This window comes from Lissotriton helveticus, chromosome 4_1, assembly GCF_964261635.1.
Source record: "Lissotriton helveticus chromosome 4_1, aLisHel1.1, whole genome shotgun sequence".
NCBI classification, from domain to species: domain Eukaryota; kingdom Metazoa; phylum Chordata; class Amphibia; order Caudata; family Salamandridae; genus Lissotriton; species Lissotriton helveticus.
Window position 1 is genome coordinate 783778018 of NC_136063.1, and position 16729 is coordinate 783794746.

The 16729-nt window shown below is 42.5% G+C and overlaps 1 protein-coding gene across 1 annotated transcript in view; it reads right to left on the minus strand.

Moving 5' to 3' along the window:
- Positions 1-765: 765 nt before the first annotated feature.
- Positions 766-16729, minus strand: part of LAMA3 (laminin subunit alpha 3) — a 1062926-nt gene continuing 1046962 nt past the window's right edge. The window contains exons 74-80 of the mRNA XM_078687418.1: positions 14264-14453; positions 13569-13709; positions 8220-8379; positions 7993-8123; positions 7097-7190; positions 4556-4675; positions 766-2823 (exon numbers count right to left, since the gene is read on the minus strand). Of these exons, the coding sequence (XP_078543544.1) occupies positions 2678-2823; positions 4556-4675; positions 7097-7190; positions 7993-8123; positions 8220-8379; positions 13569-13709; positions 14264-14453 (982 nt within the window). The 3' untranslated portion in view covers positions 766-2677. The remainder of the gene's footprint in view (positions 2824-4555; positions 4676-7096; positions 7191-7992; positions 8124-8219; positions 8380-13568; positions 13710-14263; positions 14454-16729) is intronic.

Here is a 16729-nt window from a genome sequence, read left to right on the forward strand (position 1 = left end):
CTATCCTCAGCCCTGCGTGTGACTCTCCATTACTGTCCAATAAGAATTCTGAATGTTGAGGAGGCCGAACACCAGGTTTCAGAGGTGTTTGGTGGCTGATCACCAAGTTTACAGGCAGATCTGGAGAGCTGGGAGCATAATGGAAGATACAGAATGTGTTTCTGAGGGGAGCTAGAATGGTGAGTTGGAAGAGACAAAGTTGGCTAGTCAAGTGCATGTTGTAAAGTGTGCAGGAAAGATGGTAAACTTGAAGGGGGGTGCTGGGGGGACATTTAGGGGTAGGGATAGGAGAATAAAGTAGATATTTAATGTATTGTGAGGTTTCATTTTGTAAGGCATTTTTGCCTAAGTTTGGGTATTGTTTTGTGATGTGCACCTGCTTCAATAAAGCGGCCTTTTTCACACTAAAAAGTATGAGTGGTATCTTCGAGCCCTCTCGCCCAAAAATGGATGGACAACTGAAAGGTTAAAATGGATCGTGGGGGGGGGGTGACACCCCCATCCTACCCTGGAACAAGTTGTCCATCGGTGCACCCCCTCTCCCCCGCTTTTACCTGCACCAGGCAGCCAATTTAGGGGCCGCCCCGGGTGCAGTAGGTCTGGTTACGCCACTGAAATGGATTGACAACTAAAAGGATAATTTCTTAGCTCCAGTTCATCTTTTACAGAGGAATGTATAGTGTAGCACATCATAAAGTGTGTCAAAACTCTAATGGAATCTGTATTTTCATCATATCAGCCTCAAAAAAATAACAGTGTCAATACTTAACTTGCGGTTTTTATTTTACATCCACTCTTATTATATACACCGGTGTCCCGACAGTTCAGGACAGTCATGGTTGAAGGCATGCCTGGCTCGTCCGGTTTTGATCTGGGTGGCATTATAAATTCGTAGCACATAATGATTAAAACCGCAAAGGGTGCATGGGAGCCAGGGTCACAAACTTTAGACATTGTTTAAGAAACTATACACCATCATTCTTGTGTGATAAACCTTTAAATACATTTATACATACCCTAACTACAGACTATGAAGAATAGTGGGCCCGAGGAATGCAACCTAGTCCAAGATGAAAGGTGTGTGGGTAAAGATAAAAGGATTCCCATGGGGAGCTGGATGATGGAAGAAGATCTCCTACCTTTTCAGTTTAAGATCCTCCAAGCCCAAAATCTTTTCAACCTTGGAGGAAAGAGAACTCTTCACAAACGTTTCAGAGCCAACTCAGGACATGATAAGGGCAGTGGGCAATGAGAAAAAGGAAGCTGCCATAACCCTATTCTAGTTGCAACCTCTTAGAGTGTTCTTTGAACATTTATGGCAGGACTGATTTTGGTTTTCTGCCTGGCCCTGCACATACTGTGTTAGAGAATATGCAGTAATACCACACGTTTTCCCTCACTAATGTTACCAGGAAAAACCCCGGCAGAGTTATTTAGGGGGAAAATGCAGCACATTCTGGGTTTTGCAGCTCAGAATGGGGGAAAAACATGTGTTACTGCTTCTATATCTATCATTCCTAAGTGTGGCACTTATGATTATGTGGGAATACCGTACTCATGAAATACAACACACCCCTTGACCAGTGTTTATTGGATGTTGTATTATGGCATAAAATAATGGGGCACCTGTAATGGGACCCCAAGTGTTCACAAATCTGAGGCAGTTTTCAAACCAAAACAATTATATGGGTGCAGCGTTCATGATTCTGCACTAAAAATAACAATCATCCTCATCATACGAGTGTCAATGTTAGGGGCTTTGGTTCAGCGGTGATTAACCAAGCACTGTTGCCTAATTTATGAATTTATTGAAATTTGATCCCATTCTTGTTAGTGCGGTGCGAGGGGACAAGTGGTAGAAGGAAACCAAGCCATTGTGAACACAATAGAGGAATAGAGTTGGTAACTGATCCGCTGTCTATTTTTTGGCGTCTATGAACAAACCCAACATCACTGAGGAGAACCAACAGGAGGAGTTCCAGTACAAATCTCAGCGTCTCCTTGTCCGAAGTCTTGGGCTGGAAATCAACTTGTCCGAAAACATTTCTCAGACTGGAAGGTTGTCTGTTCCAATCACTACTCTTACAGAATGTCAGTGACTGCATGGGGGTACACAAGGATAATTCTCATAAAGGATTCATGAGTGCAACAGTAATGTAATTTAAAATGCACAGATTTCCTGCAAATTTGTTGGAGTGTCCTAAACATTGAATAAAGTTGCTCACTTTCAGATAAACAAAGGCCTTGAGTGGTGGTGCCCCCACACGAATGGGGCCTACATTATGACAACTCAACTGTTACTGTGAATCCAGCATAATCAATGTTCCTTCTTTTAACATAAATATGACACTGTTCAAGGTACAAGCCTGCTCCAAATTATATTCAGTCCAATATATGTTTTTTTTCTCGCAATTTAGTGAGAGTACCGCTCACAGGGTCAGATTCTGTTTACCATTATCGCCTAACATAGCTTATTAAAACGTAATTACAAATCAGCAGCTTTTAGAATCACAAGTGCCTCCTTTGATTTCAGCAGCCACCTCTAAACCACATTTGACAGGTACAAAGTTGGGAGGACAGATCCAGTGCTCAGTGTGGACAAAGTGGTGTGGCCTCGCTCTGTCAGAAGGTTCACCAGAGTGTGCCGACCAATGCTCCAGTCCATGGCATGATGCGGTTAAACGGCAGGGCATTTCTTGACACCAACAGAACCATGAATTTCTGAAATTTTGCTCAAATCTACAAGCTTGTCGTTGATTTTAATGTTCTGCAGGCAACCAACGTAGGAACTTCGGACAGGAAGATGTGCTATCTTCAAGTCACCTGAAACAGAAAGGACAATTGGAATTTATGGAAAACACACAACTGTTTCTTTAAGCATTTTACCAAGTGTGAGCAGCATCTGCGGGGCCCATCCGAATTCTTTGCATCAGTAGAAAGATGAACTGCAGACTGACTCACTTCTAGGTGTTAGTGTGAATTGTAATGTGGTCATTCACTCATTGGGAAAGATGTTGGGATGCAAAAGCAAACTCCTATACAGCACATTTAGCACCCTAGCAATTCCCAACAGTCTGTAGACAACCTTTTTAGGTGGGTAAGGAAACAGTCTAACCTCAGTCGTGCATTGTGTGCCTGACTTCTCTGCTTGCATTGTTAACATAAACTATTTGTGAAAACAAGGGTTGTTTGTGTGAGAGGCACTTGCTCACTAGTGTTGCCTCGGTTTTCTAACTTTTGTGATAATCAGCCCCCACCTCGGGGAGCATACCTGGGGTTCGCTGCTAACCTGCACTGGATCGGATCCACATATCTGGTCTGGAGTACTACATGTTTATAGGAAAATGCACCATAATATTGTCATAAATACATTTAGCGCTTCGCATTTGGTGTCTGTGATCAGAAATCCATACATACAAGTATCCCATGGGTGCAATAACAAGTATTTTAGTGTGGAGCTGCCTCAGTATTGCAGCATTCTTGCTAAAAGTTGTACAGGCAAACGCCACCATTTTGTTGTGTGGTGTTTTTATATATTTATCAGCGGTTTTACTGGGGCACAGCATGCACTAATGGATTCAATTCGGTGGCCTTGTGTCAGTGTTGGCCTGTAAGTGCCTTGCCTTGAAATTGGTGATGCATTACCAGCTCAGTTCTGCAGGCTTCTCTCAAGACTTAGCTTTCTGTAAGGTTGTTTATGAATGTTACCACCAGTTAAATGACTACGCCCTATGATATAAACCCAGTTTGGAAAATGAACGTAATACTTATTAATTTCATTCTAAAAATACATTTAGTCAGGGATTGACTGGATTTTTTTAAACCGCTCTGTCTATGGTGACACCGGCTTTGACGATGACCTTGTTTATAGGACATAATATGCCCTTCTTGTTGGCATCTAGTATATACCTCTAATTACAGGTAAGTAATGAAGCCATAGACTGATACTGCACACAGTAGGTGGAGTTACTGAGCCGGCACTTGAACTTCAGACTTTGTTATACCAAGAGGCTAAACCTGCTCTTCTAAAACCCAACACATGAAAATGTTTAAATGACTTCCTGTTCACGTGGGGCACGTACTTCATGATTACTCTGCACTTAGCTCTATCCACCCCTCTGCTCGTAATCATTACTTAGTCTTCGCCACATTGTACTTTGACCGTATAAAGGAGTCTGGAGTTTGAACTCTGATTTCCTCAGTTGTTTGTTTATCATTTTAATTTGGAGAAGCAGTGTATGGATACAGCTGCCATTGCAAAAACACCATTGTAGCCACTATACGTTCTCCCGGACAAGAAAACAGAGTAAATATGCTCAGAAAAAATGAATCATTTTGTACATTGTTTCCAAAGATACATCCTGGGAGTGCTTAAAAGAGACACATCCATCTCAAAGCAAGTCCTTTGTGCTACTGACAGCTTCCTTGTACTATTAGCTACATTCCGTCACACACCATTGCGCGTCTTCTAGAGGCCACTCATGAACTGAAATACCTCAAGAGTAAGAGTATGCTTTGAAGTGGAGAAATGGCCTGAGAAAATCAACAATCCTACCTGGAATGCCCCCGACGTAGAGTGACCCCTTGTTGAGAATGGAAGGTGCAGACGGTGGGCCCACCGTGTGATTGCGCTCCAGGTCCACGTCAAGCTGTATCACATTTTTTCTTTGGATTACTGGAAAAACCATACAGCGGTTAGCTCTTGCTCCTCAATCACATGAGTTTTACACTGAGATGGTATCTAAATAATTTAAAATTGGGACATGCAAATCCGTCAGAGACGGGTGACCTCTGTGCTGTAGTGATTTATAAATGTTTTGAGATCGGTCATGAACAGCTTATTTATGAAGAAAGCATAATAGTGAGTCCTCATAAATACAAATACTTAATAATATTGGAACAAAAACTAGCCTTATTTATTTGAATTTGATCTCATTGAATTGGTCTATAACTTCTGTCTCTTCATATTACCTTTATTCTTTTCCATTACTTATCTTATTCCATCCGCTCAAACCTGTGGCTATAAACCTATCCCCTGCTTGGTTTGTGCTTCTCCTCTTGCCCTGTTTGGTTTGTTCTTGCCTTTGATGTGCTGCTCTGATATGGGGACTTATTGGTGAAGGATCATAAGGCACTATGTCTTTACAATGAGCAAATAGCTCCATTTACAATCTGTAACTAATAGAGGTTTTCCCATTTTTTGACAGCTCACGTAAATCCTTCCTTATACAACTATGATAAACATCCTCAAGTGGCCAAGCCAACATATGGCGAGGCTATCCTTTTTTGTTTCAAGTTTTTTTTATTACATTTTAACACTTTAGATACAGTGAAGCATAAAAAATGTTTACATTGTCGAGTTAGATGTATAGGTAGACAGAGACAACTTAGGCACTTGAGTGTACATTGGTTATTGTTTTCTTTCATAGCTCACACAATATGTCATCACAGGCCCGGTATCACACATATGTTGAGGCTATCTGTGGCAGTCATATGTGTCCTGGGATAAGCTTATGGGTCAAAAGCTTGGTTGTGAAGTTACGCCTACCCATGGTTCTTGTGGGAGTCTTCGTATTCAGACCGAGTGAGTGGGCATTGGTCCCTGTCCCCTACTGCCATTATCTGAGCTGCTGGTTTGTATCCTTAACTTAGAACTTGGGTGTTGAATTGGGGTACTGATTAGGGGTCGACGGGGAGAGATGGTGTGTGTGCAGAATGGAGGGGAGTAAGTAGGTCCTCTGTGCAGGTGTGTGGGGCTACTCTGGCGGCTGGCAACTATTGATGCGGGGGGGGGGCTCGGCTAAAGCCTCTGTCGGGTTCTGGGGCTATGCCCATGGTGTGGACTGTGACGGGGCATCTGCGATAGGTGTGTGCTCCAACTTGTTACGTCAACCCACTATGGCGAGGCTATCCTTAATGCGGGACTTGAGCCATTATATATATAAAAATATCAAACCTTGGCCTACATTTTCAGGATGAACTTAAGAACTGGGATGCAGGCTAATGCCCTTTGGCCCCCTTGAGAATACTTCCTTATCATTTTAATTCCAGAGCTGCCAAATGTTTGTTTGTCCGGACTATGATTTTTTTTTACTTCAAAATAATGTTTGCCCTAAAAAACTAAAAAAAACTGATAAAAGGCAATCTGTGTCACTTCTCCATTACTCCACATGAACAAATCTCTACTGACAATATTATGACTATACCTGACTGCAAACGTGGCACACACTATTCTCTGGTATTAACATTAACAGCTCTGTGTTAAAAACCCTGCATTACTCGTCCTGCGAATACAGACCACAGTATAGATTTGTTACCTGGCAATGTTTGAAAGGCAGGTTTAGATGACTCAAATGAAAGTCTCACTGCCTCTTAAGTAGGGAGTTTTGAAAAGAGATACAACAATATCAGAATCTGATATTAAGAAGGTAATTAACCCAACAGTGTGAGAATGAGCAATTATCCCAAAGTGTATCAAAACATTTAGGCGCTGATTACAAGTTGTTTGGAGCGGGATTCAGTTGTGGAACTCCACTCTAGACTTTTATCAATGTTCTGGTGTTCCCGCATCAGGATTTTCCAGGTGCCAAAACTTTGGACTTGAATATACTGTCTGGAAAATCAGGCCAGTAAAATCACTTTAAGAAAAGGCTGCATTGCTGCCTCAACATGTCCTTTGCCCCCACCAAAATTTCTGCTAAGGCATGGAGGAAGTACATAATGCTCGCCCTTGTCAGGCAACATCATCTGGGATCCAATAGCACCCTAGCCCCCTTCCTCAGTCCCTACCCCCACAAAGGAGTCCTTGCAGACATCTACCTCCAACGCAGGGTAGATGGCAAATATTTGTATTAAACCTTTCCTCCTAGAATCAGGTATACATACAGAATTCCAGCAAATCCCAGCCACACAGTTATTCCCCATTCTGAGGGCTCTAACTCGTAATTAGAGGAATCCTTTGCAGAGATTGCGGCTGGTATTGGTAATATTGGAAGACCGGTATCCCTGCATTATTTACAACTCGTAATCAGGCCCATAGGAGTTCTAACCGATACTAAGTAGACTGTCTTTTTTTTTTTTACAAAGCTGCACTTACTTGCTATTTTGTGCCACTGCCCATCGCACAGCGACTGCTTCGGTGTCACCATCGTCGAGAACTCCCCAGCACCACCATTCACAGTGGCAGTCAGCTGCAAGACAGGTACCATTTACATTAGTAATGATCAAGCAAAGGGCAAAGTGACGAGAGTGCTCTTGTGTTCTGTGTTGTGAACCGTTTCAGCTTTAGGCCTAAATAGTGCAACCCACTTAAGTTCAACCCTCTTCCGTTCTACCCTGCTTGACAAAATGCCAGAAGACCCACATAGTGTTACCCTTCGAATCTACAATGGCCAACACTGAACTCAGGAGACACAAATCCTAGTACATAGAGTTTGTGATTAATTCTCTGCAAATAAACAAAAAAGGTTGACATTTCTAAACAGAACAAATTTGTGTGCTTTTTGGTTCTCCCTCTCAGACTACCTTTCAAGGTCCCCAAATCCAGTAAGATCCATTCCATTGTGTTGTCTATGAACAAAGCTTAAGACCAATTTGTAGACAGACAGACAACACCAACAATGTTGTCCTCAACCCATAGAGTAACCCTGAACTTCCCACGAAAGATCTTCTTTCAGCATTCATCTCAGTGGTGTCAGCAGGGTGAGAAGTGCATTAATGAAGTGAAAGAATTGCTCGGTTAGAGCAATATTCCATTGTGCTAGATGGTGGTAACATGCAATAGCACACATTATCAAACAAGTGGCTGAGAAGAACACCTCTTCACAGAGTGAAACTTTTCACTACTTTTACCCAGTAATGAAACACACTTCTAATTTCCTTGTATTTTGTACCAATTGGAGAGCAGAGGACCAGAAAATATGTTCACATAAATAGAACAATAATGCCTTGTTTAACAAATAATTCACTTTGAAAAGTGAAGGAAGAACTCACCCTTCCCGCTTCCATGTGCAAGCTCAGGTAGCCAACTTTGGTGTTGCCAGCATGTATCAGGACGCCAGTGAGATTCCGCGGTCGAATACTGAACACCATCTCAAATTCCAAACCCAGCACAAAAGAGCGATCTGTGAGGCAAGGTAGGACACACCAGGATCAAGTAAGCGATAATACAGTTTTGTGTACAGCAAGAAAGGTCTTATATCTGGTGAAGTGCAACGCACCTATGAGGAGATGCCCCCCGGCATCTGAGAAATAGACCCCCTTCTCTGAAGCACCTTCGAAACACGGGGCGACTCCGAACAGCTGAGTTGGAGTGGTCATGCCCTTTTCGTTCATTTTGAAGTTCCCTAGGCAGCCGATGACACTTTTCTTTGGTGTATTCTGGAAGTGAAGGTGGATAACATTACGAATCACACAGCCAACATTTCAAATATAACACTGTTGCACGGATGTATTTATGTATATTACATTTTGATATAGTGGCACTCTGCCCAGTACTGGTGTTAGTGCAGTCGAGCCATGGAGACAAAACCTCCTTACTGGATAACAATAAGGGTAGAACAGAGGAAGCTAAATCAAAAATAATTCCGTTGCTAGGCAGAAACGTGTCCACACTTAAAGTAGTTTACGACAAATTACATAAACTGCCACACCTATAGTGAGTTGACCTGCCATCCAATTTTACTTCTTATTAAAGAAAACAATTTACATCCATCGCTGGTGCAGTTTTTCAAATTTGTTCATTAGTAGGCATACAAAAATGTGCATGCTGAGGCAAATCACTTGTTATTTTTTGCCTTCATGCCTTGGCAATCCAAAAACTGTCAGTGCTTAATAACAACCTCAGCGCTATATAAAAAAAATATACGGTTACATTTATAATTCTTATACGTGTTAGTGATATCTGTAATACTGCATGACAAAAATGGCATCTGCAACAGTCCACCATGGAGGTGGATGGTCAGTATTTGCCAGAGGGACTGTAAGGAGGAAGCAGATATAACTGAATTCAGTGGCCACCTAGGAGTTGAGCATGTGTACCGCTTCACATCACTGCATCCTGAATGGAAAATTATCAACTCTGCTTTTCCAGTTTCACCATGAATGTGCAAAGCGCCATTGACAGCACATTGTACCCACCTCAATGCCATTTAAAGAGAAATTGGATGCTCAGATCCATGATAAGAATTGATGTGCTCGGTACCAAGTCAAAGAAAGACCCTCTCTGAACTGAAATGGGGTAAACAATTTTGAATTGAAGTCAGTGATTACTCCAATTGCAACTAATGCGGATTGTTTAGAATGAGACTCCTGTCTGCTGTAACCTGCGCAACGCTCTGCTACTCCAGTGTGGCGGTGGATGGGACTGTAGGAAAATCTGCCACTTGTGCGAGTGTGTTATCCTTTTGTTCGTCTGACAGTAATCCTATTGTCTTCAGGTACCCATCGTTCTGAAGGACTGATATGCAGAGCTTGGAATGAGTGGTGTGCTCTGCATTGAACAGAATCATGTTCACAGCACAACAAAGTGTCTCACTGCAGAAGGGTTCACAGCATTACTATTCCTGCTTTAACCTTTAGAAGTCAGGTGAAATGGATGTAAACGTGGCGTGTGTGATAACACTCACTATGTCATATGTGACTGACGACTGCTACTTTATATCTCTCTTCTCTCAAGTTTTAGTACACAAGCGTCAAAGCAGACAGCATTCAAAGAGTAAAAACACAGTGAAGCATGTATTTATTTAAACTCACACAATCTACTTACCTTTCAATGTCTCATTTCCAAAATGCTGTGTTCTTTGTTTTTTTTGTGTTTTATGTTTTAAGTCGTTATTTATTTTATTTTGTTTTATTTCTTTACCCATGTCTTAGTCTTTTCATGTAGATGTTCTTGTGAATTTAGTATACGCAGAAAACTGTATCTGATTTTTTAATTTAGTATGACATTCCTACTGAAGCACGTCTTTAAACAAATTGCTACACAACATATTATTGCAGGAAGGAAGTAGATTATGTTAAATCTTCTGATATGCGTGTGCCATTGCTATATTCTGTATATTTAGCTTTTCAAATACTATAAAAATAATATTTAACAAGAAAAGCGCATTAGACTCTGATGTGTTGTGATGCGTATCATGCTTAACATAGGGGATTGGGTAAGATTTAAGATTAGGGTGGCACCGAATACACGCAGGGTATGGTGAACGTCAAAAATAGACTTTAAAAGCTGAAGGGCCATTCTAGAAGCTGGTGCGAAGAAACTGAGAGGAGACTGTAGGACGCTGGCCTTGTATATACTATACCAAAGTGAGGTATAATGTGCACAGAGTCCAGTGGCACCCAAAAAGTAGGCAGAGGTAAAGTAGATAGCCCCACACTCTATATTTGTGGTAGAGTGGTCGAGCAGCAAGGCTTTATCAGAGGACAGTGTTAAGCATTTGTTGTACACACTCAGTCAGCAAATGAATTCACACACTCAAAGACTGAACTTTAGACCAATTGTTTTTGTTACAAAATATTCTTTTAGTTATTTTATTTTCCAGAACCAAACAATCCTGGCACAGGCAAGTGATAAATACTTTGCGGTAAATATACAGTTGTAACACAGTTTGAATTGTAAATTGTATATGCACTTTGTTTTGATTTACAGTACGGTTACTGAGAAAAGCAATGCTTTGGAAATACAGTACATATACTTTGAATGGGCTTTTTAGTAAAATGACCTGTTCATTACTTTCAGATTACTTTTCTTACACAGTGTCGTATACCTGGATAATTCACTGGGACATTTCCTGTAAACAGGTAAGTAAATGTGTTTTTGTTATTTAGTACAGTTTTAAAAGGTTTTCTTAGATTTTCCAACTCCACACTTGATAACTTTTCATAGAAAAGCAGTCAATGTTATCCTATGGAGGGAAATATTGTTATTGGTTCAAAGGTAAGTACTTTACTGTGGGAGTTGGTATTCTGGGGTTAGATTTGGGGGTCCCCCAGGGCCAAGGAAACACTCTTGTTACACCCTCAGCGGCACTAGGGCGGCCGGGTGCAGAGTGCTGAGGCCCAATGTTATCCAATACGGGGTAGGGGGCCTCCGGTTGGTGGCTGCTGCCGAGCATGCCACTGGGTTGTGGAAGCAAAGCTCCTGGACTTAAGCTCAGGTCAAATGGGGGTTTAGGCTGGCACAAAAGATGCACTGTCAGTGGCACTGGTAGCGGCCGGATGCAGAGTGCTATTTTAGAGTCGGAAGCCCTGTAGCTTTCAATGGGGAGTCTCCAATTTGCAAAAGCACTGCAGGCTCAGGGACGAAGGTCTTCTGGGTGCGACAACCACTTGGAGAGGTAAGTTGGGATGTTGGGGGTTGGTTAGGCACCATTGTTTAGGCCACCCAAGGCCATGGGGCGTCGGGTACAGGGGTGCCTTTTAGGGTCAGATCTTCCTACCAGCTCCTGGTCGTGGTTGAGGAGACCTTCCGGTTTGAGGCTGCAGGCGTCGGCTGGAGGCTTGAGGCAGGTCAGGGGTCACCGGATCTCGTGTCATGATCACCAGGGAGACCTCTTCTTGGTGTTGGACCACTCGAACTCGTGCCGTGGGAGTCGAGTGCAGAGTGGTGCAAACTCGCAGATCCTTGTGGAGCTGGAGTCTTTTTTTTTAACAAATCCGGTGTTCACGGGAGACATAGTTTTTGGGATTGAAGGCAGGCAGGTCCTCCAGTTTTCTTGAGGTTGCTGGCTGCAGAGAACACACTAGGATTTCGCTGGAGCAGGTTCGAGGTGGGGACAGGCTGGTGGGGCTGGGCCAAGTCAGTGGGCATTCTCCTCCTGTTAGCTTCATCATGGCTGTTCAGTCCTTCTTCTTCTTTTCTTCTTCTAGTTTCTTGTCTGAGGAAGCAAGGTTCAGGGGTGCCCCTAAACACCAGATTTAGGGGTGTTACAGGTAGGTAAAAGGTTGGGACCAATGGGTCCATTCCCTGGGGTGGGTACAGTAGGAGGGGGGCATAAGCCTTTCCCTGGTTGGCTGGGTCCCCTCATCTGCAAGATGGCGGGACTGAGAGTTGTGCTTCACCTCGCCTCCCCCACCTGAGGGGTGGAGTTGGCAGAGGTGGGCACACTTATTTTTCACACCAGTTCTCCTACCCAAAGTGGGGGTCAGAACCGGTGGGGACCAGATGCTGAAAGCAGAAAGTGGCCTGGGGAAGCTCACAAAGGTGGCAAGCCTTTGAAGCTTCCCCTTCGTGGACACTGCCCATCCTGGCGGAGGAGGCTTAGTACCTCGTCCCAGAATGTGCATTGTTTCAGGCCCCGGAGAGCAGCAGGCTCTCGACCCAGGGGTCCAAAAACATGTCTGGTGGTGGCAGCTGAAAAAAGTCGCTCAGCCTGGACACTAGTGGTATGTCGGTTTTCAGGGGGCATCTCTAAGATGCCCTCTGTGTGCATTTTACATTAAATCCCACACTGGCATCAGTGTGGGTTTAATGTGCTGAGAAGTTTGATACCAAACTTCTCAGTTTTCAGTGCATCTATTATGGTGCTGTGGAGTTCTTAATGACAAACTCCCATATCAATTTACTCTTAATGGCTGCACTGCACTTATAAGGTCTAAGAATGGACTTACACACTGTAGGGATACAGGGCTCATGCACCGGTACCCTCACCACTGATATAGGGCACCCAGCTAGAGGGGTGACTGATCTATTCCAGGGCAATGGGTTGTAGCCATGGCACACAGGGATGTGTGCCATGTCGACTCTTCACTTTGTTCTGACCAAGACATGCAGCCTGCAAAGGCAGTGTGTGAGTGTAATGGTATAGGGCCTCTAAGGGTGGCACAATAAGTGCTGCATCCCTTGGAGGTCTTCCCTGGTCACAGCTCCGTGGGTACCTTTGGTACCATTTACCAGGGGTTGACCTGTGGCTGACCTGTGGCCAGAGATGCCAATTGGGTTTTATTTTTAATGCCGGTTTAGGGAAATAACATAGGCTCTGGGCACCTGATTGGCAGGAGTCCAGGGCATACTCAATCAAAGCACATCAGCAGTTCAGCAAAAAGTGGGGGCTACCATGCAGAAAGTGGGCACTTTCACACAGAGATTAACATATGTTAGGAATAATTTTGGTAACAACTAATGTACCTTTTGATACCTCCAATTGCAAGCCAGCTTTCATTCTAGATGCTTGTTTATGGCAGCCAGTGAGATGGTTCGGTGGAAAAAATATATTGAGTATAAAGAAGTTCCTTCACCAGTGCAATCTCAAAGCAAAGCTTTAAATCCATTAAAATTTATTTTTGGATCGTCTAAGTTTATCAGTCTAAAATTACATGTTACAGTTCAGCAGCACACAGAGTGGACACTCAAAAAGCCTGGCATGCTCTGAGCTCAAGGCTTGATCTCTGCATGGTTGTAGAGTCTAAGAAATTATCTGTATACATGGCACTTCCTGTCGACTTGTGAGTATCGGTTGGATTGAGAAAACAGGTATTGAAGTCAGTTGAGATACTTTCCCCTGATCTCTTTAGTTATTTACGTACATTTACAGAAACCTCTGTGAGTAGCCCAAATAGGCTATTACCTGAAGTCTCAGTGCTGAAAAGCCACCCAAGTAGATTGGTGACTTCATGTCAAAGGCGGAATCACTTTTCAGGCTTCCTTTTCGAACCCTCAAGCCATCGATCACAAGACGCCCGTTCTTGCCATCCCGGCTGAAAACCACCTGGTGAAAGACAAAAAAGACTGGCATTAGGTATACATCAGGTCACTCTTTCATAGGCTTCCGGTGGTTTGTCATATTCTAAGCTCATCAGGGGCATATCCATTCTAAAAGTGGTTTTGGTAAAGACTTAAAGAAAACCTCACCTTAACTGAGCTAATCATTGATGAGATTGTAACTCAACAGCATTAAAAACCAAATTGTATTCCCTTTACCCTCACAACTCATTGTTTTTGTCTCTAACTGCAAACCTATCCCTGTTACGGCTGAAGCGGTTACTACAGGGAGACATTTCTAATGTTTCCATCTGCATTAACCACTAGCCTAGCCTGCGTGCCGAGGGCCCTAGAGTTGAAGGAAATGGACCCGCTAGGTGCTGTTTGAGTTGTAAAATACAACAATAATTAGGGTTGGATGGGTCACTCTGTACTCTGGACCCCAGTTCAACTGCAACTGCTGCACCAATTGATCTACGCTACTGGTATTAACACATGACACCGAAGGACAGTAATACATTTTCAGCTGAGATAGCAATGAAGCACAACTGTGGTACTTACTGTGTGCCACTTGCCATCGTTGTATGTCTCTCTGCTTCGGATCTTCATTTTATCTCCTTTGCTACCCACTGAAAAGACAAAGCGTCCTTTGGACATGTGAAGAGACATGTGAGAGTTCCCCGTTTTATTGGCAACTGAAAATATCAGTCCCTCGGATACCGCAGTCTGCACATCAATGGAGAAGTGGGACCTTTATTGGGGAAGAAGCGGAAGAGATGTCAGTAAAATAGAGTTACTTACTATACGGGCCACTGGAATCATACGATTTTGCACTGTATATCACATAATCATCTCCTGCATAATGTGATTCTAACAAAAAAATATTTGTAGCTCAAATGGATCAAAAGTTACTAGAACCACAGTGCCACATGTTATTGCACAGCGGACGGCCCTTCACAAAGATTGACTAGTTACCTATCTGTTGCTTATTGTTGTATTTGGGTGTTAAACCAATTTTAATTCTTGCTAATTAATTTAGTCCACTCTGCCAAATAATGTGATCCCCTTCCCCATATGGACTACAATTTGGTTCAAAGGAGAGAGTTCGCCCTCCTCTTCCCTAGTACATTAGACCCTATAGTTCATCCGAATGGGAATTCAACAACATGGTTGGGCTCGCTTCGTACAACTTTTTCAAAGTTTGGTTTATCCAAGGAATGGAACGTTGTCATACAACAGCAATTTCATCAGTAAGAAGCAAAAGAGATCCGTGATAGAGAGATGAGGGACCAAAAGATAGTGAGAGAGTGAAACACAGCGGGCGCAATGCAAGAAATAAAGAGGAGTATGCAAGTGAGAGAGCAAGGGCAGTAAATAAAGATAGAGTTAAAAAGAGAGGTAGTGCGATAGAGACAGAAAAAATAATGCACAGATGGAGAGTGAGAGATATAGTAAAAGAAAAGGATCGAGAAAAAGAGAGAGAGACAGGCTAAAAGAAAGAGGGATAGAGAGAAGAAGAGAGAAACCAAGTTAAAGATAAACAGAGAGAAGGAATGAGTGGGAGAGACAGTGAGAGAATGAGCTTGATAGATGTCTGGAGAGAGAGATGAAGTTAGAAAGCAAGAGATACATAAAGATGGAGGCAGCAGGAGAAAGAGAGAAAAAACAAAAGATATAGAGAAATTGAGTTAAAGATAGAAAAAGACAAAGAGAGAGGGAAAACAGAAATACAGAAACAGTGAACCGGTTTTTAGGACAAAGGGGGGAAAAGAGATAGGAGAGAGAAAAAGCAAGTGTTAGGGTGAGAAAAAGAGAGCTAGAAGACCTATAGAAATCCAGAGAAATAGAAAGGTAAAGCGAGAAAAACAATAGAGATAAGCTGAGAAAATCTAGAGAAAGCTGTAGATAACAAGAAACAGTAGGAGACAAAACTTAGAGATGGCATGAGAGAAGGAAATGGAGAAATAACAAAAGAAAAGAGCTAGACACTGAAAAAACCAAAGGTTACAGTGACATTATAGTTAGGCTCAGATTTCACTCATACAATTGAAATTTAGCAGTTAAGTTACCTGAGCTAACTATAACTGATGCCCCCGCAATGTACTGCTTATGACCTCACTTATTACATCACTCATGACATGGTCAGAGACATTATTGATGGCATCAATGATGACATCTCAAATGACATCACTCATGACATAATCCACAGAACCACTCACACCCCATACAACCTCTGATAAGTCCACCCACACAACCACTCACATACCCATTCACAGACCCATTCAACGGCTCCCACACTGACTCACTCACTCATACAGCCAAATCACCCACCCATACAGCCACTTACATGACGACATTTGAGCATATTGTTCATTAACAATAGATGCACATCATCACGTACATTAAAGAGTGCACAGTGTGGGCATTAGAGCCGGGTATTGTTGCAATAACAGCATGCAGATCGCTCTTTTTGCTGATCAAAATTGTCGAGTACATTCCATAACAGAATGCCAATCATAGAGAAAGGACATTGCTAGAAACCCTCCAGATTTGTAATTGATATTGCTATTTGCCATCATGTCACATGTTAATGGCCACACGAGCACTAGAGCTCACAGCACATTCAAATTGGGATAGTGTGGATTTATAATATCGAGACCACATGTACCAGAATGCATTTCAATGATGCACATCTGCCAGCAAAGATCCTAAGCGCTAACTTTGTTATGAAAACACATATAGTTACTGTTTCTGTAATATTAAATATTTACTAGATAAATTATATAACTGAACAATGAAATAGCAACTGTAACAGTTTTCTGTGAGGATATTTGACTGCACAGCATACATGACGTGTGTAGAAATGGAAAAAAAGCTCTGTACTATAAAAAGTGTTGTAGGACGAAAATATGGTAGCCTGTGACAAAGGTCCAGGTGACTGAACATGTTGAGTGTGTTTCATTTGTGCTGATTGTTTTTGTTTAAATAAAACGTGCACGTTTTCCACTGACTTGGAGTGTTCTCCGT